The sequence below is a fragment of the Xenopus laevis genome, chromosome 7L (assembly GCF_017654675.1).
Source record: "Xenopus laevis strain J_2021 chromosome 7L, Xenopus_laevis_v10.1, whole genome shotgun sequence".
NCBI classification, from domain to species: domain Eukaryota; kingdom Metazoa; phylum Chordata; class Amphibia; order Anura; family Pipidae; genus Xenopus; species Xenopus laevis.
In genome coordinates, this window is record NC_054383.1 from 41,403,724 (window position 1) to 41,430,635 (window position 26,912).

At 37.6% G+C, this 26,912-nt stretch overlaps 1 protein-coding gene across 2 annotated transcripts in view; it reads right to left on the reverse strand.

Annotated features, from left to right (window-relative positions):
* The window catches only part of nfkb2.L (nuclear factor of kappa light polypeptide gene enhancer in B-cells 2 L homeolog), a 33,689-nt gene extending 9,986 nt beyond the window's left edge, over nt 1-23,703 (reverse strand). Inside the window, exons 1-12 of one of the 2 annotated variants that reach the window (XM_018225407.2) lie at nt 23,310-23,703; nt 16,943-17,027; nt 16,670-16,710; nt 14,832-14,930; nt 13,182-13,333; nt 11,813-11,922; nt 10,672-10,830; nt 6,875-6,979; nt 3,554-3,639; nt 2,275-2,413; nt 763-882; nt 145-390 (exon numbers count right to left, since the gene is read on the reverse strand). In XM_018225407.2, the coding sequence (XP_018080896.1) occupies nt 145-390; nt 763-882; nt 2,275-2,413; nt 3,554-3,639; nt 6,875-6,979; nt 10,672-10,830; nt 11,813-11,922; nt 13,182-13,333; nt 14,832-14,930; nt 16,670-16,710; nt 16,943-17,027; nt 23,310-23,345 (1,378 nt within the window). In that variant the 5' untranslated portion in view covers nt 23,346-23,703. The remainder of the gene's footprint in view (nt 1-144; nt 391-762; nt 883-2,274; nt 2,414-3,553; nt 3,640-6,874; nt 6,980-10,671; nt 10,831-11,812; nt 11,923-13,181; nt 13,334-14,831; nt 14,931-16,669; nt 16,711-16,942; nt 17,028-23,309) is intronic. The other variant, XM_018225406.2, reaches the window with a different exon arrangement.
* Between the last annotated feature and the right edge of the window lie 3,209 nt (nt 23,704-26,912).

The window sequence follows — 26,912 nt, forward strand, 5'->3', positions numbered from 1 at the left end:
ACCCCAGGCAAGGCAGCCGAGTGGATCGTAACTACTACCCATTATTTAATAATGGATCATTCATTAAACACTGGTTGCAGAGCAGAAGTGGTCCATGTAACAAATGCTTTGTCACGTATGTCTATAGGTGTGCATTCTACTAACCTTGATGCATAATCATATGGCACTGGCTTTCTTTCTGTGCAGATGTAGAGCTCTCTGGTTTGGAACATGCAGATGCTGCACCCCCCTCTTTCTTGATGCTTATAGATGGCTCCTGGTTTTTCTCAGAAGGTTTTGTTACTGAGCAATGCTTCATCATATGTCCACTACTATTGTAGCCTCCACCAGCAGGTGAGCTCATGTAGAAAGCAGATTGCATTCCAGTGTATGGATAGTTTATATTGCTTCCTGGTGATTTTAGAAAAGAAGACCTTTAGGAATACATTGCAATTAAGGAATCCTTATAATAACTGTTACAAAAACAGCAGACATGACAAGCATTTGATGTCTTCTATTCCTTATGTCTATTTCACTCCTCTTCTTTTAGTTTGTATGTTGATGCTTCACTTAATTGTTTTTTTTTCTCAATCTTTCCCTGTCTCACTCAAAGATTCACCTTATTATGTACTGTCTAGTTAAAACCAATACAATGTCAATAATTTACATTTCCAGGGAACACTCTATTCCCTGTAAATTTTTACACTTACTATCGCTCCCCGCACTATGATGGTGGCAGACGTATTAAATATTGCAATTTACAGCTATTTGCGAAAAACCTACCTCCTCCTTGGCTAAAAGAAGAACCTCCTCCAGCACCACCCATGGGAGATCCACCACCAAAGAAATGGTTATTGAAAGTTGGGAGATCTTTCCTTCGCTTTCTGTCCACTTCTTCTTTATCTAGAAAATGTGACGGATTAGGCTTAGTCACTATAACTTGTCTAATACAAACCGTTACATAAAGACATTTTTAAGTTCCCAGTTACTTTTTAATGTGCAGTTTTTGGAGTAACATCTCATACCATATTCAACAATATACAATAAGACCTGCATTTTTGTTCCTGCATTTAAACCACCATTTTTTGCTGTTCCAGCAATTCCATTGCAGTCTAATGAGTACTTTTTTAGGATCTTAAATCTTATATGATGTTCTGATTTCCATATAATATTTGATTGTCTTCTGTAAATGTTATTGTCAGATAAATTAAGATATCTGTCAGTTATCTAACAACCCCTATGGACAGACACATATTTTTTGAGGCAGGTCTTGCATCTGACTTTTTCAGTGGTCTTGCAAAATGAGTTTCTTAGTGTTCACAGTAAAGGACTGGTACTACCAAAAACTGAACCAGTGTTGTACATATCTGAGATAATAAGGCTCTCTACTTACAGAATAAGGCTCTTATTACAGAAAACGTATTATAACGTATTATAAAATAGGACATGTTGCCAAGAAATGGTTTAACTGTATGTGTAGTTAAACAGATGCAAACTTTAAGGGTGTTATTTATCAAAGGTCGAGTTGATTTTTACCCAAAAATGTTTTCGAGGGTATTTTTCAGTCAAAACTCGAATTCAAAAAAGCCCTCAAATTTTTCAAGATTTATTATACCCACATCCTGTAAATAGCATGAATCCAAAAATACACCTGTCAAGGTCACGTAGAAGTCAATGGCGGAGATCCCTTGAACTATTTAAAGATGTTTGTAGTCTTCATGATGTTCAGGGTTTTTTTGGTGGGTTTTGCTCGAAAACTCAATTCATTCGAGCAATTTCAGTTTTTCACATTCAAGTTTTTTCTTAAATCAGAAAACATTTTAGTTGTGAGTTCATTCGAGGTACAAAAAACCTCACATACCACTAAAACTCAACCTTTAATAAATAACCCCCTTAATTGCTTGAACTCCAATCCCTGATTTTTCAGTTTCCTTGAGTTTGCACCATTTTTTCTGATCCACTGTAAAAGTGTGGTTATACTGTATAATAATTTAAATGCTCAGAAAAGGAAATTTAAAATATTTCTGTTGCATTTTGGGCCATATTTATCATGTTTTGTAAACACTGGAGAAAATCATCACCAATGATATTGCACATAGCATCCAATGATCATTTGGATTTGGAAATACAAGTTAGAAAACAAAAGGAAAGATTGGATTGGTTGCTGTGGGCAACATCACCAGCAATTGTTTTCTCCAATGTTTTACACAGCATGATAAATAGGTTTATTTACCTATTTTATTACCTAGTAGCACATTATCAAGTTCCATTAATGACAAAACAATTGGACTCTACCTTGCTCGAGGGGATAGTAGGTGAACTGTTTGGAATCACTGACATCACCTCCCTTTTTGCGTTTTAACTGTAAAAACACAGTTACTGGCCGATCAATCTTCTGCATGCGGTATGGTGGGGTCCGGAAAACTATTGCATACTAAAAGAGTAGTAAGGGAAACAAAATGACTGATCAACATAGTGGCAATATATATATATATATATATATATATATATATATATATATATATATATATATATATATATATATATATATATATATATATATATATATATATATATATATATATATATATATATATATATGTGTGTATGTATGTATGTATGTATGTATATATATATATATATATATATATATATATATGTATATATGTATATATATATATATATATATATATATATATATATATATATATATTTTATAATATGTAATATATATACATTTGCATTACCTAGTTTACCACTGCATTACCACTGTAGTTGATCATTTTGCCTAAATATGGTTTAAAAATAATTGGCAATTACTAGTCTGGCAATTACATCAAACCATTAATGTGAAATTTAAACATTTGCATCTAAACCCTTTGCAAATGTAGAGTTAATATCTCTAGGAAAGTGATAAGTTCACATACCTGTATGTGAGTTTTCCATCAAACTAAGCGATTCGAAATATGTTGGCGCTATATAAATACATTTTATTAATAATAATAATTTAAAGGGGTGGTTATGTAAACTTTTAGTATGTAATAGAATGGCCAGTTCTAAGCAATTTTTTGGAATTATTGGCCTTCTACTTTTGACTCTTTCCATCTTTCAAATGGGAGTCACTGACCCCATCTAAAAAAACAAATGCTCTGAAAGGCTACAAATTTATTGTTATTTCTACTTTTTATTACTTATCTCTCTATTCAGGCCTCTCCTATTCATATTCCATTTTCTTATTCAAATCAATGCATGGTCGCTAGGGTAATTTGAACCCTTGCAACCAGATTGCTGAAACTGGAGAGCTGCTGAATAAAAAGCTAAATAGTTCACGAAACACACATAATAAAAAATGAAAGCCAATTGCAAATTGTCTCAGAATATCACTCTCTACATAAAAAAGTTAATTTGAATGTTTAAAACCCTTTTAATACATTTTAATATGTAATTTGACAAATGTCACAAAACAAATTTCTACATGCACCAGAGCGTGCTGAATGTGCATGTCTACATTTGGCATCCCCCATAAATATTACAGTACAGCCAGCGCAGAGACTGCCCAGCTGAAGTACAATACCTGCTTATGAACATCTGTTGGAGCAAAGTCCCCAAAGGCCATCCACCCATTGTCATCATCTTCATAAAACCGCACTTCTATGTCATCTACAAATAATAAAGGAATATTCATATATATATTTGTGCACAAAGGATGCTTATTAATAACTCACAGCTTGTATACAATAACTAGGTGCCAAGTTTGCAGGAAATCAATTTATTGGCAAAGCCCACACATTCACTCATAGCTTACATATTTCTATAACTGGTTGGGCTATTTAATTAGATAGTATAAACCATGAAAATCTGCCACGTGCAGTGCTGCGAAAATTTTTGGCTATGTGCACTGTGTGAACACATCAAAGATTGAATTTCGAATTCATGTGAGTTTTTAAAAACTCCCTCCAATTCGAAATTCAACCAATCAAATTTATTAATAAAATCGAATTTTTAAAACTCATGAATTGAATCGACCCGAAAACTCGAATCAAATTCGATTCGAATTTGATTCGAGTTTTTTCTCCGAAAAAAACTTGAATGTCAGGAAGGCTGCAATTAGCTCCAAATTGATCCCAGGACCTCTCCCATTGACTCAAACATCAATTAGGCAGGTTTTAGGCGGCGAATAGTTTAATTAATTAGTTAATAGTTTAAATTCTTAAAGGGCCAGAGTATGATAAATCTGGAAAATCAAATTCGAATTTGAATAACTCCCTAGTCCAATTTGGCAGTTTTCAATTCGACCCTTGATAAATCTGCCCCTTAAATACCACACTCATTCTCATGGCCAGTAAACACTGCTTTAACTCCAAACATGAAAGTGAGATCCCAGAAAAATGGCCAATGAACACTCCCATTAACTCCAGACAATCCAGTAACACGAATGCATAAATGGATAGACTGAAAGCATTCCCAGACCTACACTTGTACAGGAAAAATACCAACACCAAAGTTTATCTTTCCTGCTGTTCCCCACGCTGCTAGTCTCTCGCTTTCTGCCTGGTATTTGTAAAAAATCCAAGATGGCTGTGCATTCCACAGTGGAATGCATGACCATCTTGAATTCTTTTTTTTGCTAGAAGCAGGGTACTGACAAGCAGAACAACATGGCATATTTAAACAGTGCTCTGGGACAGCAGGCAGTGTGAGCTGTGAGATATGCAAAAATCCATAGGGAGGAGTGCCTCCCCATGCCCCTATTTGTGGACACTTATGGGTAGAACCAATCTGAAGATTAACCTATTCATGACAATGCAGGAGATAACCTAATTATGCATGATATGATAATAAATTAATATATTCCTAGCTAAATTAATTTTCATTTATGATAACATTTACAACGGTTATTGTCATTTAATGCTACTGTGCTTTACTCAGCATAGGTGGCAAACTCAGTTTTAATTAACTTGCTTTTCACATAATTCAAATCAGGAACACACTTCCTCCAGCCTAAGCCCTCCCACTAACACGGTTACAGCCAATCAGGGCCGCCATTAGGAATCACGGGGGTCCGTACAACAAAATTTTCAGGGCCCCGCCCACCCCAGATCCCGCCCACTCCACACTACAGTTAAAATACCACATAAACATCAGTGCAAAAAAGGTAACCCCCCACACACAAGTTATAAAAAGCTATTGATGGTCAGGCCCCCTTATAAGTTAAAACAAACTGTGGTGCCAGGGCCCCCCATAAAAAAAATTAATGGCCTTTGCCCCCCCCCACGAGTTATAAAAAGCCATTGTGATCAGGGCCCCCCCCCTGCAAGTAAAAAAAATGATGGTTTGGGCCCCCCCCCTCAAGTTATAAAAAGCCATTGGTGATCAGGGGACCTCTGCAAGTAAAAAAAAAAAAATGGCCAGATCCCCCCAAATTTTTAAAAAAAAATGCTTGCCAGGGTTTTGTGACTGGGGGGGGGCGGCCATGCTTCACTTACTTGAGTAGCCAGGCCCCCCTGTCTTCAGGGTGCTGCCAGCTGCACAAAATAGAAAGGGGGGTCCAATCCCAATGCAGATTTACCGGGACTTATTCTTAAAGAACCATTGAGGGTACAGGAAATCTTAATAGGAGAAAAGCTTCCATGCACAGAGCTGTTTTTCAGTCCTATTTTGTGCAGCTGGCAGCACGCTGAAGACAGGGGGCCCGGCTAATCAAGTAAGTGAAGCATGGCCCCCCCCCCCCTTAGAAACAAAATCCTGCGGGCCCGGGACAACTGTCCCCCCTGTGACCCCCTGATGGCGGCCCTGCAGCCAATGAACACTCCCTACTGAGTGCATGTCCATAACTAAGCCAATCCCCTGCAAATGCTACAGGTAAGCTGCTGCCAACCAATGAACTTTATTACTGGCACTGCTGTTCAAAGCCTTTTTAGTCCCTTCCCACATCATTTTGTAAATAAAAGGGTGGGCAATTTGTGTTGTTGGAAATTAAATTTACAAACCACTGCCCCCTTCTGCGGACACCCATACTCGCAGCTGTGGTCAGTAATTGAGATGGTAGTCCTCTGGATACATTTGTAAAGGCAGTTAAGTGATAACATTCAGTATGCACCATGATAACACAATATACAAGGCTGGGACCACAACACTATGGCCTACCAGTGCACTGAAATCTTATTAGCAGCTGTGTATACTGGGATTTGGTCCTGCAAGAGTTAACTGAACCCACTTTGCCTGTGGTAACCAATAATTCTCATTACCACCTCCGGTAAACTGTAAACAAATTTGTTTTGATTTTAAGTTAAGGTCATGTTAATATTTATTAGTGTTACGTCATTTGGGAGAGTGGCACTGGAGTGCCTTCATGTATAATATCCAACAGTAATATCCATTTGCACTCTTCCGCAAATGAATGCAGGTACAACTAATAATTATCCTGTCCTATCCTGTCATTTTTTGGCAGCAACTGTTTATGTCACTTATGGTTATAAGCAATGAATTCCTATAACTGAACCCATGTGTATGTCAGAGATATCAAGAGTTCCTATCAATATTTTGCTTTGATTCTAAATAAAAATATTGTTATCCATTTTTGAATTTGCCTAGATCTTCAGCAATTTTAAAAAGCAAAAAAAAAAAAATATGCTTTAAACAAATTTGGAGAGAAGTAAAGGCTAAAAAAGCCCTACCTTAAACTGCTTGCTGTATTTGTTTGTACAGATCTACTGCTTATTTCAAATAATTGTATAAGTCTAATTCCAAATATTAGAAAGAAATGTGATCACTGAATAAAACCTAAGTATGTGTTTGTCACATTAACCCAGCTTCCACATCACAAAGCATGTGTGGGTTCTTTGAAGTTCCAACAGTGTAAAGAATGATTATAGGGCTACAGTTGACGATTTACCTTTTTGAACCTTATCACAGAGCAAATACACTTCATCGCCTCCTTTAACCGAGCCTGCAGTTTTATCCATTCGCGAAATGCGCAGGTTTGATGCCCCTGGAGATTCTGTAAAGAAAAATAAAATAATACATATCCAGGACGTAGAAAGGCAGAATAAGAACAGTTTGGTCAGAAGAGCCTGCAAAAAGTCCCATTATCCGAGTAGCAAATAACACATTTGATTCCCTTGGTTGAAATTATTGCGTTTGTGCCTCAGCTTTATTTTGCAGCTCAAAATATTTAGTAGGAGTTATGGGGCACTGGGTGACTGCACAGGTCTGCACGATATGAGGACAAATATTTACTAAACGTCATATTTCAAGAAACATTGTATTGGGACTTGTGTTCCTTTAACTTTAAACTGAGAATTTATCTGTACTCATTTTTTCCCAACAAGTTTACATTCAGTGTTGTAGTTCCAAATACCACCACAAGGTGCCAATATATTCATTCCCAAATTATTTCTCTTTCACAACAGTACCAATTTTCTTTTAAATCTCTGTTTTCATAGAAACCCTATAAGCTGCTGTCAAACCAAAATGATAATATAAATTATTTTGCATCCCTCTCCCCATCTGTATGCCCATTTATCCTGCTATGCATTCTGGGGTATTATACATTAACTTGGCCCTGGCATACTGTCATTAATTACTCTCCCCAAACACAATGATCACTCTCTGTCTATGCCCAGAGTGCTGACAAGACCCACATCAGCAGATGTGTTTTGCCTTTGCTACGGTTCATCCATTTCTGATGAGTGAATGGGAAGCTGATTGCTAACAGAATCTCACACATCATTTCTATTATGCAAGTTATGCAAGATGTACACAAAGTAATTTTTACTTCACATATACAACCAATATTTACAAAACATCAATTCATTGTCAGCAAAAGTGCTGCACTAAATGAAAGCCTCTACACAGGGTGATAAAGGTTTCAGATATTTAAAAGCAGAACGTGGTTGCTATTTCCTGTGGTATGTGGGTGTTTGTAAAAATTCAGGTAGCTAAGAATCTTTCTTTGGGAAACCCCTTAAGCACTACAAATCAATAAACAAGTTATAAGTATATAAGTTAATAGTCCCTTTACTTACAAAGCTTTAACCTTGGCTGTACCAGACAATGACTGATGCTTCAACAGAAATGGACAAAATGATTCCACCCTTAAGCAGTTCTTGCAATATGCACAATTAAAATACAGTCTGAATTTGGAGTACTACCCTGCAAAATTCACATTATTGCTCTTACTTATGCATATACATTCCCAAAATACATTCCCAAAAACCTTTTGTCTATCAAGGTCGACTAGCGCTGTAGCCACTGGCTGCTTGGTGTCCCAGGATTACCAAGGTCCAAGTGAAGACTCAATTTCAGATGCACCAAATCCACTATTTTGGATTCGTCCGAACCCCCGAATCCTTTGCAAGCAATTTGGTCGAATACGGAACCAAATTCTAATTTGCATATGGGTGGGAAGGGGAAATTTTTTTACTTCATTGTTTTGTGACAAAAAGTCACACAATTTCCCTCCCCGCCTCTAATTTCCATATGCAATTTAGAATTCGGATTTGGTTCGGCCAGGCAGAAGGATTTGGCCGAATCCTAATCCTGCTGAAAAAGGCCGAATCCTGGATTCGGAGCATCCCTAATATACATTAATACAAGCATGCAAATATTTGGAAACGGCTAGCCAGTTTGTGTAATGGATAATAAAAGATCAGGGATATCAGACCTGTAGCCAGCCAGCTTCCAACCAGTCTTCTATGGTGAGTGAGTTGCTAGCAATTACTTTTTGGATGCCGGTGCCCCAGTACAAATGTCCTTTCTGCTCTGCTGCTGTATATTTGGGAATAAAGTGGACTCTCTGCACAGCATACTGTATGTGAGTGTTTTAAGGGGAAAGATCTCATTTGATTCAACAAATGCCAGTACATCATTTGTTCATTCTGTAAGTGCACTGCCATATATTATTCTGTGGGAAGGCTGGGCATGAGTGAACACTGTAATTATTTGTTCAGAAATAAAAGGAACAGGAAGAAATGTGTAATCTTTATCTAGTTGGTGGGGTAATCTTTAACCATGTTGCTCTTTGCATTTGAAGCCAAGATTTTTGGTTTTCCCCATATTATAATTCTTGGTTTCCGTCTGACAGCAGCAATAACCCAGAGCGGCTGTATTGCGGTATCTACTCTTTAGACGTCATTGGTTTCAGACTGAAATTTTTGAAGTCTGTTTTTTTTTTTTCATTCTGCTTTGTAAAAAATGTACAGGTATGGAATCTTTTATCGAGAATGCATGGGACCTGGGGCTTTCCTGATAACTGATCTTTCCGTAATTTCGTTCTTCATACCTTAAGTCTACTAGAAAATCATGTCAACATTAAATAAACCCAATGGGCTGGTTTTGCCTCCAATAAGGATTAATTATATCTTAGTTTGGATCAAGTACAAGGTACTATTTTATTATTACAGAGAAAAAGGAAATCAATTTTAAATATCTGGATTATTTGATAATAATAGAATCTATGGGAAATGTTCAATCCATAATTCAGAACGTTCTGGTCAACGGGTTTCCAGATAACGGATCCCATACCCACAAGGTACTGTTTTATTATTACAGAGTAAAAAAGAAAAAAGTTTTAAACATTTGGATTATGACATAAAAACAGAGTATATTGTAGATGGCCTTTCTGCAATTCGGAGCTTTCTGGATAACAGGTTTCCAAATAACTGATCCCATACCTGTACAATGTAGAAATAATGTTTAATGTAAGTCAGCCCCCCTCCTCACAGATCAGTGCCCCTGCCATCCTGCATAGCCATGTACCCAGCACAGCTTCAAAATAATGGCTAATGAAAGGTTAACCATATAGATTGTAAGTCCTTGTAGGCTGGGCCCTCTTTCCTTCTCAATTTGCCTGTCAATTATTATGTACGGTGTCGGGTAATATGTTGTTGCTTTATAATAAATAATAATTAGGAGCAATCAAACTGAAACACTTTTGACCTTTATCAAGGCAGAGAGCTATCTGTCCCCTGCATAAAGTAAATGTTTCATGGGAAATTCCTACAAGTTAATTATGACAGTACAGTTCTTCTGACTTATATTAATATATTTGCGAATATTTTAAAAAAATCCATATTCTCTGCCCATTTTTTCCAAATGAATCAGATTTTTGCAGTTATGAAAATATCGACCTATTGAAAAATGTGTAATGTTTGGAAACAGATAAATACCAAGGACTGATCTATAAATATAGATCTATCTGTCTATATAGTTACTAAACCATATCTGCTACTACTTATAAACAATTTCATACAAAAACAGTTACTTGGAAAAGGTGATAGGATACATGAGTATAAAGTCAGAAGTTGACATGTCTGGCTAATATTATGTCTCATTTATTAATCACAGAGGAAATACCTTGAGATTTGTGCGACCCGTACTTTGTCTCTTGTGCCGAATCCAACGCAAGTTGCAAAGCACCATGGTCACAACTCGTCCCTGTACTACAGATTGGCACAAAGTCTGCACAAAGAGGACTCTCTGCATTAGTGATACGATCCCCTTACACTTCTAGTGGAGCACAGAAAAGTTAAGTGCAGTGGAAAGAAGGGTGTAGGCATTGATTCTGCTGCCTCAGGAGGAGTTGGGTTACGAAACGCCCCTGGAAAGCAGCCAGCGCTGTATCCATGGGAGAGGGCAGCTATGAAATTTACATGAAATACATATAGATTCTAATAAACACAGCTCACTTACTGCTGTCATGGATGGGATCTGAAATAACTGATGGCAAGGGAAGTGTGTAGGCTCCATTACTGTCGGGCAGGTATGCAGTAAACCTGAGTCTCACAATGCTCAAATCTGTAAATTTCTTCAACTCTTTAACTTCCTGCTCAATTTTTCGTTCTTCCTCTTCTGTGATAAAGAAAACGTGAAGAGTTTAAAAAATTACATTTAGTCACTTAAAGAATGTTTAAATTACTTACTATTTTGAGACTGTCAGACAGTTTGTGTTGAGTCATTAGAAAATCACCAATTTTGTGCTTCAGGCAAGTCCTATTTTAAAACAGGGGATTTCCCATATTTCCCATAAGCACGTAAAAGAATAATTGCTGTGTGGATATGGTATTTGGTCAGCACTTTTTGGGGGTTTTAAAGAGTCACTAGAAAATATGAGTGTAAGGAAGCCTGCTCCATAAGGAAATTGCATTGGGGTTGTCCTAACAGATGAAAACCCTTTCTCTATCTGAGAAAGAGAAATACACACCACTGCTTCACCATAACCAATAAAACATTGGACACACCAGTAGGAAACCATTTCCACACATGATCTAGGATTTTGGGGGAATTAGGAAAGTATGGGAATACAAATTAATGAAAACTTTCAACTCTCTGTAGAAGGGACTGAACCTGGGCCTTGGATTTATGGATAATTATGAGGATTAAGAACTGCCTGCACCAAGTCAGAAACACAAACAGTTGTTGGGACACTAGACTAACTGCTCATATGGAAATCCTTTTATTTCACACTCCATGAATTTAGCCCTAATTTATATTCAGACACTTTAATCCACATGATCTTGTACCTTATCTGCCTGTCCCTTGCATGTCCCCATGTATATGATGTTGTTAACACCTCACATAGAGATTTCTTAGTTAGCCAATAACGGTATCATCTTTATACCACCTTTTTGTTATTTTTTTGCCCTGCAACTGGCTAATACGGTACAACAACTTTTTCTGAACTACACGACAGCTGTATGCGAAGCAGCCATGGGCAGAACTATAGTATACATCTGATAAATAAGCTGTTGTTTATTTAACTAGACACCACTGTTCTGTGGTTTGTACAGACAGAAGGCATCCACACCCCTGCTTCAGCAGCTGGAAACCATACCTGTGAGCGTGTTTCTTCCTGTGTGTCTTAAAATATTTCGCTTCATCTTTACTTTCAAGATCTCAGTCTGGCTCTTCTTGGTGACATGTACAATGCCCAAATTGTTAAATCTGGAGAAAACAGGAGAGACGAGAGTCAACACATGCATACAAAGATAAATATAAAGATTATGTGAAAGGGTTCTTAACGTCAAGCCACTATGTTTAGATATTTTATTATAATAAACAACAGCCATGAATATCCTGTAAATGATATCCTTATAAACGGTGCTTAGTGAAGTCATCGGTTATGATCAGAGCTTAGTGATGTAATTTCTGTCACATGACTCACTGAAACTTTATAAACTTTTATGTATTATAATAAATAATTATAAAGTCCCTTAAAAGACTCTGGATTGATTATTCTTCTTTTTACCCAAATATAGTTATAGCCTCTGGGGTTCCTTGCCGCATCAAGCAGCTGCATCTTCAAAATCCAGAAATGAATATGGTTGACAGCAAGCTTAGGCACTACTACTAAATACATAAAGATTTTACATCGTTTTTTACACGGCATTGTGTGGTGTATTATCCTGCTGTTTTTTACACATCATAATAAATATGCCCCATAGTGATTAATAACTTAACAATCACTTTAATAACTGCTAATACATTTATGTAATGTTTCAAGTATAGACTTGCAAGTGGATCTGAATGTTTTGAGTATAAACTAGGTGTAATAACTCAATCATTCAGTAGATCCTTCAGCTGAACCAGAGCTTTGGGGTGGCTAAACAGGAGTTACTACCCCACCAGCATAATGAAAGCTGTTGTAGAATGTGTTGCACTGGAGATAACACCTATGGGAAAGAATTGTGGCTGTGGTATAGCAAGTAGAATGTTTTTGCCAACCTGTATTCCTTGCTGTTCAATTACAACTTTTGTCTACTGTCACACATTGCTCCACCTGCATAAAAATGTAGATACAGAAAATGCAGTTTTTGAATTCTTAATTGATCCCTTAGGGACTTCTAGCTAATTCCTTTGAAGCACTAGTTCAAATATCTTCATCTTGTAATATCAATTATCTTTTCTTTAGTAACCTATTTGCAGCTATTTACAAGGCAAATCTATGTATATGGCATGTGGCTTTTGAATACATTCTTTGAAGAAAGATTTCTAGCTTGAACATAAAGAAAAAAAGCACGTCAAGAGACTTTGGACAAATCCCTGAAAGGTTCTGGGAAATCTGTTGAGCAACTTCTAACAAAATCTTAATCAGTGGACAGAGGGTGCCTTTCTGTAATTGTATGCAGGATAACCATTAGCTCTACACTGTGGATTAAAAAAAGAGATTGTCAATTAACGGCAATAAATTGCATGATACATACTGAGCTGTCATGTCTTCAGGTCCTACAGTCACTATACAATTTCCGGTTTCATTGGAATGTTTTCCCACAAGGCTGTGAGCATGAACTCGTGGTGGGTCTGTGTGTGTTACCAGGTCCACTTCAATCCTGGCCATTCCAACATAATTAAATATCTAAAAGGAGAGCCAAAACACAGTATTACTACAAAGATTTACAACAGTAAGGGTTCCTGTTGCACAGGCATGAGGAAATCTACTACATCCTGAAAACCATTTTTTCTGGTCCTCTGAAAAACATAAAACGGTGTTTCTACTGTAGCTGCCCCCTGTGCACAGACAACCAATGCACGTATAATAATAAATAAAAATCCAGCACCAAGGGTCTTGTGGTGTCAAAAAAATAAATAAATACACCTAGGTGCCAAGTTTGTAGGAAATCAATTTATTGCCAAAGCCCATAAAGCCACTCACAACTTACATAATGGTATAACTAGTGGGGCTGTATAAATAATGAAAATATGCAGTGTGCAGCATTGTGGAAATATTTTGGTTATGTGCACTTTGTGAACACACCCCTAAATGCCACACCCAATGTACCAAAACATACCTCAGACATGCAAGTATAATTGCTACAACAAATGAATAATTACCCAGGAAGTGCCAGCATGGACGATGGAAAATGGACAATCTGCATATTAACCCCATTTCACTGTAGAAATGGTCAATAAGCACTCATTTAACCCAAGACAAGCCAGTGAGATCACTGTAGAAATGGCTAATAAGCACGCCATTAGCTCAAGACATTCCAGTAAGATAAATGCAAAAATAGATACACTAGAAGCATTCCCTCACCAACACTTGCACAGGCAGAATACCAACACCAAAGCTCTTCTGTCCTGCCGCTTCCAAGCTGCTTGTCTCTCTCTCTGCCTGGCTCCTATAAAAAAAAATCCAAGATAGCTGTGCATTCCACAGTGGAATGCAAGGCCATCTTTTTTTTTGCTAGAAACAGCGTGCTGAGAAGAACCTCTGTTTGTGGACACCCATGTCCAGAACTTTTCATGTGCGGCACCCAACCTCTGGAATGCTCTGCCCCCTCCCAACTTGAGCCCTCTGCAACTTGGCCATCCACTGAGCCCCCCTCACATACTCACTAACTACTGGTATTCATATCTTACTCTACACTTTTAACCAACAGTAACGCTACAGCCACACTGGTTACTCTCACTTCCTCTCCTTCTTAGAATGCAAGCTCTCATGAGCAGCCCCCCTACTGTCTCCTAACAATATCCAATTGTAACTTTAAATAATTTTTGGAGTAATGTTAATCTGTACATGTTAACCATTTTGTCTTGTATTTGTATTCCTTTCCTATGTAAAGCTCTGAGTGAAATGACGGTGCAATATAAATAATAATAACTTCTAAGTGACCAGATCACCTTAAAGTAAATTGGATCTATTTACTGGCCTGAACATTACTTGTTTATGAGCTTGTATTAGTGCATAAGACCTTTGTCCTGGTGATCTGATTCCATGTCATTATCTGTATAAGTAGCTGAACATTTGGTTTGCAGTCATCTACACATTTTGTACAAAGTCTGTTTGAAGGAATGTAGACCACGAATTATGATTGCTGTACAGCAGAAATATACGTCTTGGGCTTCTAACTTACTTTTACAGTAGGATATGTTTTCTTTCCTTTCTCGCTGGATGCTCCAGGCAATCCTCCATGTGATGGCCCCTCACATACATAGCGAAAACGGAAGCCTCGCTGGGAGACATAAAAAAACAAATACACAATGCAATGGGGGTTTGTTGTTTTAGGGCAGAGACACATGTGAAGATTCGGGGAGATTAGACGCCTGGCGATTCTCCCTGATTCTCCACGTGTGTCTCTGCCCTTAAAGATAAACACCTTTAAATTTCAGTCACTAACATTTCAAGAAAATTATGAACACTATGAAAATTATGAAGTATATAAACTAGGGATTCACCAAACTTCAGCATGATTCGGCCAAATCCTTGTGTCTGGCCGAACCAAATCTGAATCCTCATTTGCATTTGTTTGTTACAAAACAAGGAAGTAAACATGTTTCCCCTCCCTGCTCCTAATTGCATATGCCAATTAGGATTTGGCCAAATCGTTCAAGAAGAATTCGGGCGAATCCCAAATAGTGTATTCGGTGCATCCCTAATAAAAACTAGGGATGCACTGAATCCACTGTTTGTGATTCTGCCGAATCCCTGAATCCTTCATGAAAGATTCGGCCAAATACTGAACCCAATAGAAAACCTAATTTGCATATGCGGGAAGGGAAAAGGTGGATCCAGGATTTGGTGCATCCCTAATATAAACTATTATCCAGAATGCTTAGGACTTGAGAGGTCATTCATGACTGCAAACACAGTTGTAGGGATGCTAAATTGTATGCAGTCAGTTGGGCAAAAAATCCCATTCATTTTTTTGCTTGTGAAAACATGTGCTCCTTGCACTTCTGTATTAGCACTACACAGGTGAAATTGAAGGGTAACTGACACTAATATAAACAGGTGCAACTTGAAAATAAAATAAAAAAATCCCTCATGTTTGTCTACTAACCCATTTGAAGCCATTTGTGGGAGAGATGTTCCCCTATAAGTCTTTATGCATTAATTAATCTCAAACAAGTATGGGATCTATTAAAGGGTTCTAAAGGCAACATATTTTAATTTATATTTGCCTTCTGTTTCCCAGCAGCTGATGATTCCACTGATAATGTTAATGCAGGCTTTTCCACACAGTAGTCATGGTAAATGCACCTACCTGAATTAACATTATCAGGGGAATTATCAGATGTGGGAACAAAAGGAGAAAGATGATTCAGGGACAAGCACGGGAGACACACAGCCTCGTTTACTTGGGATAAGCACAGACCAGAAGTAAAGAGACTTTTAATTATTGTGATCTATGAACACTTCAGAATATTTATACATTTTTATTGCAAAATAGGTGCATATGCCATAAAGAAGGCAAATATAAATTAAAAAATTATGCCTATAGAATATGAGATTAAAGAAAGCATAAAGCCTTATAAGCGAGAGCCCCTCCTACAAATGGCTTCAATTCAAATGGGTTTGTAAGACAAACATTTTTCATTTTCTTTTCAGGTTGCTCCTGTTTATGCAGTTCGGTGCAGTTAACCTACAATTTAACCTGTGTAGTGCAAAACAAGAGCAGCGACATTTGTTGGCTTTTGTTTATTTGGCTACTTATTCTTGCTAAAAGAACTACCTTGGGCAATTGGTCTTTTTTGGGGGAAATCATATTAATGGCTATGTAACCAATATTTGAATGTTTTGTAAATAGTCCTGAGTATTCAATGATAAGGACTTTCTTGTTAATTGTAAATTGGCCTCTAAAGTTGAAAATAAGAATACATAATAAAAGGAACAGAAGGACAACAAACTCAATCTGCCATGGAAAGAGGGAACCATGCAAGAACTAGGAGAAATAGTGAGCTTCATACGTACCTGCTTGGGTTGTTCGATAATAGAAAGATATGCCACATTGGCTAGAAAGGAGGGTAGAGTAAAGTTAGTGATCATGTAAATCTTTCCAAACATAAATACAGCAGTATGTAAACAAATCCAAAAATGAAACAGAGCCCTATTTATGTACAGAGAAATAAATTCTAAAAAGCCAAATTCTGATTCTAACAAAGTCTTACAATTTGCATGTCATTATTTCTTAACTGTTTTCTAAAAGTAATAAGGAAAGGCAAGTGTACGAATTAGAGGACTTACCCATATCCTGCCTTAGAAGTATAGGGTCCATCAATGCTGTAGGATAGTCAATACCATTCCTATCTTCAATACCATTACAGGAATACTGTTTAGGAAAAAAATATATATAAGATGAAAAACATATGCAATATATCTATATTACACACTGAGCTGAATATTTGAATATATGTTTGCTTTCTAGCCTATGGCTAATAAAATAAGTAAATAAAACAGTAGTAAATCTGGGAAACATATAATCTGGGTTTTACTGTACATTGATGTAATGCTTTTTTACTTTGTCTATTAGGCAAATCTATTTTTTTTTTATTGTCGTCCCCTGAGAAAGCACAGTAAATATCTCAAACTGACCAAATGCTAAACCTTGAGCTATTTCTCTATTCTATGCCTTAGGGCATATTGATCAAAGAGCGAAAATAGAGTTCACTAGTCCATCTAAGGGGAATTTTTCAGGGTGAAAATAGCATTTAATCTGTTTTCACTCTTTAAAGAGATACTGACACCAGAAATTAAACTCTTTTTTTACATCAATCATAATATTGCCTTTAAAAGCAACTCATAACTTTGCCATAAAGTATTTGCACAATGCATTTACATTATCTGTCTGATGGCCCATGTTCCTGTATGAGGGGGCTGCCATATTTGTGCAGCAGGAGTCCGTTAGCATTAGAAACTTTAACTGACAGGCTGAGATTGGACAGCCAGGTTGGCAAAACAGTCACGTTTAGAAACTTTGGCTGTGATGTTCCAGTGAAAACTACCTGTTAGTAATGTCAGAGGCAGGCAATGCCCCTCAGTGATATCACTGTTGGTTTAGGTTAACGTAAGGTGGTGGAAATGAATTTCTTTCCATATATTTCTTTTGATATACTATCAATTTTGAGCCAAAAGGGCTGCTACAAAATCCAACAGGTACAGCAACCCTAAACAAAAAATATCATGGCCCCCTGAATATGCTCATATATCTCTCCAATACTTTCCACCTGTCGTGAAACTTGATGGCACCATGATTAGTCTGTTCCTGTTGGACTGAAAAACCTCCTAATTCAGTCTCTAAATTGAATCGTTGCTACATCTACCAGCATCTTTTCTTTGGTAGGGAGGGAGGGAAGCAGGTTGCGATCCTGAACATTAGTGAGTGTTGAAGTTACAATATTTTAAAGGGATACTGTAGTCACAATTAAAACATCAATTTTGTTACTGGAAAACAAAATGTACTTTAATACTTCAAAAGTCATCAGCACTTTATATGCATACCTAGAGGAATGAATTTCCTGTTACTCATGTGACTAATTCTACTTTCTTTATGACAGAAAACAGTCAGACTACCTTGCTTTATGGCAGGGATTTCAGGTATATATTCATGATAAGAGTCCCACGAGACAAAGCAGAGTAAATTACCCTTTTTCTCTGTGGCCTTTTTTTTTTTTTCTTAAATTAGAGCGAAAGAGATAAGAAAGTTTAACTAAGGCTAAGCACACAGATGCATTTCATTTATAAACAATTTAAATATATGAAATCTGAATTTCTCATGTCACAGAAAATAACATGCTATTGAAGTTTGACTTAACATGTGCCACTTCTTTGTTACTGTATATGTTTAATAGTATTTATTGGAATGGAATGTATAAAAATATATAGTCCTGCATACACACTAGTGCAATATCAAGATATATATATATATATATATATTTATTAAAGGGGCAGTATCCACCCTTTTTCAACATGATCTTACTGCAATTTTCTTGTGCCAAATACACTTTTTTCTAATTCTTTAAATTCTTTTTTTTTTTTAACTGCACTTAAAAATAAAATGAATCTTTCTGATTTTCTGATTTCCTGTTACTTCCTGCCAAGCAGAGGAGGAGCTGATAAAATAAATTACCATCCCACAGATAAGTCTGTATGGTAGCACAAAGCCTATTCATAGTGTATATAGGCATATACCGTCCCTTTAAAGGGGTTATTCACCTTTAAGTTTACTTTTAGTATGACGTAGAGAGTGATATTTTGTTTATTATATATTTTTTTTATTTGTCTTTTTTGATTTATTTATCTTTTTATTCAGCAGCCAGTAACATAACTAGAGGGGGGCGGGCCCTGGCGAGGGACATGCAGCCAGGCCCCCCGCTGTACGCCATTTTTTGTCAGTGGCACGCGAGCTGCCGTGGGGCCCTGAGGGGGTGTGGGCCCTGGCCCAATCGCACCCCCTGCTCCCCCGGTAGTTATGCCACTGTCAACAGCACTCCCGTTTGCAATATCAGTAATGTGGGTGCTAGGGTCCAAATCACCTTAGCAACTATGCATTCATTTGAATAAGAGACTGGAATATGAATAGGAGAGGGCCTGACTAGAACAATGAGTAAAAAAAAGTAGCAATACATTTGAAGCTTTACAGAGCATTTGTTTTAGATGGGGTCAGTGACACTGCACGTTAATTTAATGCATGCTTTTATGCAGGCTTCAAACACAGTACTGCAGCTTCACGTTCACTTTATGTCCATAGAAATTCCCATGACATACCAAAAGCAATAAACACACACCCAAATATACAGAGTGCTTTAGCCACAGGGAAGGTAGCTAAAAGTGTGTCCTCTTTAAATACTTCCCAAGTACGTCACAGTGTGACACACGAGAGAATGTACAGAACATTTTTAATGGTAAATGAAATACCCAACAGCTTCTGAATCACACTCGGCTGCACAGATTACTAATCATGTTCCTCTAGAGAATTACGGGAAATACTGATGAGTAAATACAAAAACTTTAAACACTGCTAAGAGTTATCACCCCACCTGCACTCATCTTTTTCTATATTAATTGTATCTAGAAGATCTGAGATGTGTGGAGAGAAAGCCTTCTTATGAACTGGAATAGATAAACTACCCTGACAATCTGGGGTCAATAAGTCAAATAGTGTGCAATGTGTATATCTATGTGGGTGGCCAAAAAGCATCAATTTGTTTATTTGGGCTATTGGTGGATCTGAACTCATGAAAGAAGCAGTGACATCTTAAGATGGCCATAGACGCAAAATCTGATCGTACGAATCAAGGATTCGTACGATTTTCGGACCGTGTGTGGAGAGTCCCGACATTTTTCGTCCGGCGGAGATCGGTCGTTTGGTCGATCGGACAGGTTAAAAGATTTCTGTCGGCTGCCGATAATATCTCTGCATGTATTGCCGATCGTACGATTTTCAGTGGGAGACTGTCACTAGTTTTGTCAGACATAACTATCGTACGATTGCTGTCAGCGGCAGAACATCGGCTCATCTGTTCTTTTACTACTTTATTTGATCGGAATGGTTAGTGGCAGGTCGGGAGATGGGGAAGTCTGATCGTACAATTGGATCTTTGTGTCTATGGCCAGCTTTACACGCTGGGCTGTCTGTTGAAACTGCCCTGCATGCCAGTACAACTGCCTGACAAGATTTGGGCATGTTATAGATACCTTAACCCTATGACAAAGAAAAATATATGTGACTGAATTAGCTATTTTTTCAATTATAGTTTCGTTAATACAGGTAAAAGATCCCTTATCCCGATTTCCAGAAAGCTCCGAATTACGGAATGGCTGTCTCCCATAGACTCCATTTTATCCAAATAATCCAAATTTTTAAAAATGATTTAATAAAACCGTAGCTTGTACTTGATCCCAACTAAGATATAATTTATCCTTATTGGAAGCAAAACCAACCTATTGGGTTTATTTAATGTTTAAAACATTTCTAGTAGACATAAGGCATGAAGACCCAAATTACGGAAAGATCGGTTATCCAAAAACCCCAGGTCCCGAGCATTCTGGATAACAGGTCCCATACCTGTATTACCAAGTTAAAGTCCAACACTGGACTCAAAATTTAGCTGCCACCAAAGTTTGTTTTATTTAAATATGGTCATGTTATTGCTACACCAGAGATTGGAGGCCCTGTCCAATAAGCATCGGGGTTACAAAGTAACATGGATAAATTCAGTAATCCATAGCAACCAACAAGCTTTCACCTTTAAATTAACTTTTAGTATTATGTAGAGAGTGATATTCTGAAATAATTTTCAATTTGGTTTTTATGTTTTCTAATTTGTGGTTTTTGAGTTATTTAGCTTTTTATTCAGCAGCTCTCCAGTTTGAAATTTCAGCAATCAGGTTGCTAGGGTTCAAATTACACAAGAGACCATGCATTGATTTAAATAAAAGACTGAAAAATAAAGAGAAGGCCTGAATAGAAATATGACTAATAAAAAGTAGAAATAACATTACACCTGTTGCCTTACAGAGCATTTGTTTTTTTAGCTGGGTTCAGTGACCCCCCCCCCCAGTGACCCCCCCCAGTGACCCCCCCCCATTTGTAAACTGGATAAAGTCAGAAGAAGAAGGCAAATAATTCAAAAACAGAAACATTGAAAGCCAAGTGAAAAGTGATCGCTTTTCTGCACACTTGCATTATTTACATAATTTCCCCTCAGTTGCTTATACTATGTACATATACTATATCCATAGTATAAGCAAGCTGGGAATACAGGCTCAATAGCAATTAAAATTGATGGGGTTTTTTTGGCATTCATTTTTTTTTCACTAGCATGCAATATACTGTGCAGGAACCTACAAATTACAGTGTTTATTTACACAGTGCATTGAGCAACACTGGGCGGTAACAATATACATAGCAGACACAGCAGGCCAAGAGGAAATACATGCAGACAAATGATTCCCTCTTGTCCCTTGAACAAAACTCCCTGATTTAAAAACAGGGGCCTGTGTCAATGTACCCACTATTTACTCTTCCACTAACAGCACATTTTTAGTAGATGATGAATTCCCTAATGAAAAATCTCAAAGGTTCTTTATAAAATCCTTCATCTGTGATACCCTAATCTTACATACATACATGCTGCTGTCTCTCATATGATTGGAACTAACAGTAACAGGTCCAGTACTGAGAGGGCACAGGTTGTAATACAGGTATGGGACCTGTCATCGAGAATGCTCAGGACATGGTGTTTTTCTGGATAAAGGATCTTTCCGTAATTTTGATCTCTATACCTTAAGTCTACTAAACAATCATTTAAAATAATATATTTATTACTACAAAGAAAAAGGAAAACAATGTTAAAAATTTGAATTATGTTATTACTATAGAGTCTATGGGGCAGATTCACTAAGTGACAAATTTGCGCTAGCGTACGCTTTGCTCACATTGCAACACTTCGCCAGGCGTTAATTCTCCAGGACAAAGCTTATTCGCTAAAATCCGAAGTTGAGTCCAGGGCGCCAAACACTGACGAAGTCGTGCTAGCGTTGCCTAATTTGCATTCGGTGGGAAGTTAAAGTTGAATGGACGTATATGTTGCAGCCAATACATTACACTACACAAGCCCGGGAAACCTTAATAAAATAAAATAGAGTTGTTGTATTGCCCTACACATGAGCCCAGTGTATAGTTTAAGTGCCATATGTTAGGAAATGTAGGGGGGGGAAGCCGGGTACCCCAGAAAAAAATTTACAATCTTTTGCAGCCTATCACCCTGAAAAATGAAAAGTCGCCAGCGTTTTCTGGACTATTTTTTGAGGAACTCCTATCTACTCTATTGCACTTCTCCTGGTCTGAGGTGGCGAAGGCAAGTCTGGCGCAAGAGGTAACGTTCAGTAAAATCCGCATCTTAGTGAATTTGCCTAGTTACGTCCATTCGCCAGAGCGCAACTTCGCCAGGTTTAAGGGATCGAATTACCACTTAAGCCTATCTCCTTCGCTATCGAAGTTACACCTGCGCCCGTTAGTAAAATGGCAAAGTAACGAAATGACGTCACACTGGCGAATTTTCGCTAACGCTAGTCACTTCGCCCTTTAGTGAATCTGCCCCTATGGGAGGAAGCCTTCTTGTAATTCTGAGCTTTATGGTTAACAGGTTTCTGGATAACTTGTAAAACTAAGCACACACAATAACAACTATAGCTGTATTTCCTGGGAGGCATCTGTCCCTGTATAACAATCTCTCTGCTGCTGTTGGCTCAGGACTTCTATATTCCGCAGTGAATTAAGTATTTTGTAATATAAAGATTTTTTTAAAAATCACAAAGTTACTTCACCATATCTCTATAGAAAGGCACAGCACCATATAAAGGAACCTATTTTACAAGCTATATATGCATATGCATTTAAAGCATGTAAATATAGAAAATATATGTTCATTTTGTTACACAGTAGCAGAGGTTAAGAAACAATATTTAGCAGGAAATGGTTCTCCCGTAAGTATTATAATAGCAGACACTAGAAAACTGCTTATCAGAAGACAAAATGAAGTTGCAGCAATGCCAGATTGTTTCAGATGGTTCTAGTAGAAAATGAGCAGAATCTGATATCAATACTCACGGGATCGAAGTTTTCTATCTTCAGAGCAGACATCATGGATTAGTTTCCAGGTGCAAAAGCTTATTACAGTGCTACCGTATATCGCTTGATAGAGAATAAAAGGGTCGTATTTCAGATCAACTCCCTACAGACATGCAGCATAGTCACTGACGTGCAGGAATCCTGACGTCCCCTTCTTCAGAAAACCAGACTGAATCCTGCTTACAGGAAATGAGCACGATTGATCTGTAGAGAAATCCAGGGGAAAACTAAAAGAATCTACAGCGCACAGGGAGGCAACAACGAGACACATACAAATGAGCAAAGGGGACCAGCCCCGGGAAAGTTGGAGCGGCTCAGGAAAGTCCCTAAATTACCAGAGAAGCGATAAGTGACTGCCCAGACACGTGATAAAAAGAGACCAATCATATTAAAGTAGGAACTAGGCAAGAGGCTAAATAAATAACCCTTTCTACAGTGTGGGAAGCCTCTCTTAGGTTTGATGCGACAGCAGCTGCTTCAAACTATAGTAGTTTCTCTACCCAGAAGTACTTATTACAGTATTATTAGTTTATAACAAAAAACGAAAGATACGACACTATTAAAAAAACTGCAAACCATATTACCCTAGAGCCCTCCAAAATATAATTCATACCCTGTTCCTTATGTTATATAACAGTTATACTTAAAATATATGTGATACTGCAAAAATATATGATTCTGCTCCTCTTTTTTTTTTAGTCATTTTTGCATTAACTCTTCGTGGTACTAACCATGGACAACGCTAATTCAAGAAGATCCGAAGTTGCGCACAGGGTACCGAATGCTTGCGAAGTTGCGGTAGCGATAATACGATCAGCAGTTCGAAGTTACGCTAGTGTTGGCTTATTTGCATACGGCGTGCAGTTTAAGTACAATGGACGTATATGTTGCAGCAAATACATTACACTACACAAGCCTGGTAACCTTACTAAAGTAAAAAAGAGGTGTTATATTGCCCTACACATGTGCCCACTGTATCGTTTATGTGCCATATGTAAGGAAATGTAGCGGGGAAGCTGGGTACCCTAAATAAAAAGTGGCGAAGACAAGTCTGGCGATAGAGGTAACGGTCAGTGAAATCAAAAACCTAGTGAATTTGCGTAGTAATGCTCTTTCCCCAGAGCGAAAATTCACCTGTCGTTAGAGTGCACCAAAGTCTATCTCCCTCGCTAGTGAAATTACGCCAGCGACCATTAGTAGTGCTAGCGAAGTGCCGAAATGACGTCACACTGGCGAATTTTCGCCAGCGTTAGCCACTTCGGCCTTCAGTAAATTTGCCCTTAGTATGATGTAGACTAGAGACATATTCTGAGACAATTTGCAATTGGTTTTAATTTTTTATTATTTGTGTTTTTTGAGTTATTTAGCTTTTTATTCCAGTCTAGAATTTCAAAATTACCCTAGCAACCAGGGGTGTAACTACAGAAGAAGCAGACCCTGCGGCTGCAGGGGGGTCCAAGAGATGTAGGAGCCCCATAAGGCCCTAATTAATCAGTATAAATTGGTAAAGAGGACAACCTGTGGATATGTAGGGGGCCCTAAAATGAATTTGCTGTGGGGCCCAGTAACATCTGGTTACACCACTGCTAGCAACCATACATTGATTTGAATTAGAGACTTGAAAACTTGCTTAGAATTGATGTTTCTATAACATACTAAAAGTTAACGTAAAGGTGAACCACAGGGATGGGCGAATTTGACCCGTTTCGTTTCGCCAAAAATTCGCCGCCGGCGAAATGTCGCAGACGCCCATTGAAGTCTATGGGCGTCAAAAAAAATTGTCGCGCGGCGAAATTATTTTTTTTTGACGCACGTCTCCATACAAGTCTATGGGCGTCATTTTTTTGGCGAAACTAGGCGAAAAAATTCGCCCATCCCTAGAACCACCTTTAATAAAGGTAATAAAGAATAGCAATAACAATAATAGCTTTACGGAGCATTTTTTTTTTTAGATGGGGTCAGTGACCCCCCATTTGAAAGCTTGAAAGAGTCAAAAGAAAAATGTGAATATTTAAAAAAAAAATTATAATAATGAAGACCAATTGAAAAGTTGCTTAGAATTGATGTTTCTATAACATACTAAAAGTTAACGTAAAGGTGAACTACCCCTTTAAAGTGAGGATTTTATTTTATTTATTATTTTGCAATTCTTTGTACTTTTTTGTGAATTAGAGCACAATCACTCTAGAGAACAGTATTGGGATCATGAAATTATTTCTCCTTGCCAGCTAACATTTTTTCTAAAGAAGAGGAAGTGATACAAAAGTATAGGGCCCTTGTGCAGATTAAGCAGCAGAGACCTTCAATTCAGCATTACGGTACATATAAGTTTGCATCATTTCGTCCCACATTCCATAAACAAAGGCAGGTTAATTGGCTCCTCCTGAAAGTGACCTTGGTGTGTGTAAATGGGACATAGACCTTAGATTGTCACTGCTGAACTGTGTTGGCGCTATATACAGTAAATATCATAAAAGAAATCAAGTAATAAATATATATTTACTAATACGCAAGGCTAATGTCAAGCTAATGTCACAAATGGCACCAGAGAAACCATTGATCTGCAGCCATCTGATTTCATTAAATGTGTACAAACAAAAATTCATTCTTTGTGACTTTCCTCTGTTCATATTCTGCGTTGCTTGCCTCCCTTCTAACAAAATGAACAAACAGTAGAGGGTTCATTTACAAACACAAGTGCAGTATGCAAAGTGCAGTTTGGTACACCATTCATGTTTTTTACCCACAATACAGCATTTTTCCAACAATGCCAGCATTATTTCAACCATAGTAACTGCTGCCAGTGCATTAAACTGAGCGTGCCCTTTGCCACTAGTCATCATAGTTACATAGTTAAACTGGGTTAAAAAAAAGACAAAATCAAGTTCAACCCCTCCAAATAAAAACCCAGCATCCAAACACACACCCGTCCATACGTTCACATAGATAATATATACCCATATCTATACTAACTATAGAGTTTAGTATCACAATAGCCTTTAATATTATGTCTGTCCAAGAAATCATCCAAGCCACTTTTAAAAGCATTAACAGAATCAGCATCACATCACCCGGCAGTGCATTCCACAACCTCACTGTCCTCACAGTGAAGAACCACCTATGTTGCTTCAAATGAAAGTTCTTTTTTTGTAGTCTGAAGGGGTGGCCTCTGGTACGGTGATTATCTTTATGGGTAAAAAGGTTCCCTGCTATTTGTCTATAATGTCCTCTAATGTACTTGTAAAGTGTAATCACGTTCCCTCGCAAGCACCTTTTTTGCAGAGAAAACATCCCCAACCTTGAAAGTCTACCCTCATAATTTAAGTCTTCCATCCCTCTAACCAGTGTAGTTGCACGTCTCTGCACTCTCTCCAGCTCATTTATATCCTTCATAAGGACTGGAATCCAAAACTCCACTACATTCTCCAAGTGAGGCCTTACCAAAGACCTATAACGAGGCATAATTATGGTTTCATCCCTTGAGTTAATGCTCTTTTTAATGCAAACTTTATTTGCTTTAGTAAAACCCACATCTTGGTGATTTTTAGGTGGCAAGATTTTCATTTGTTTTATGACTTTCTT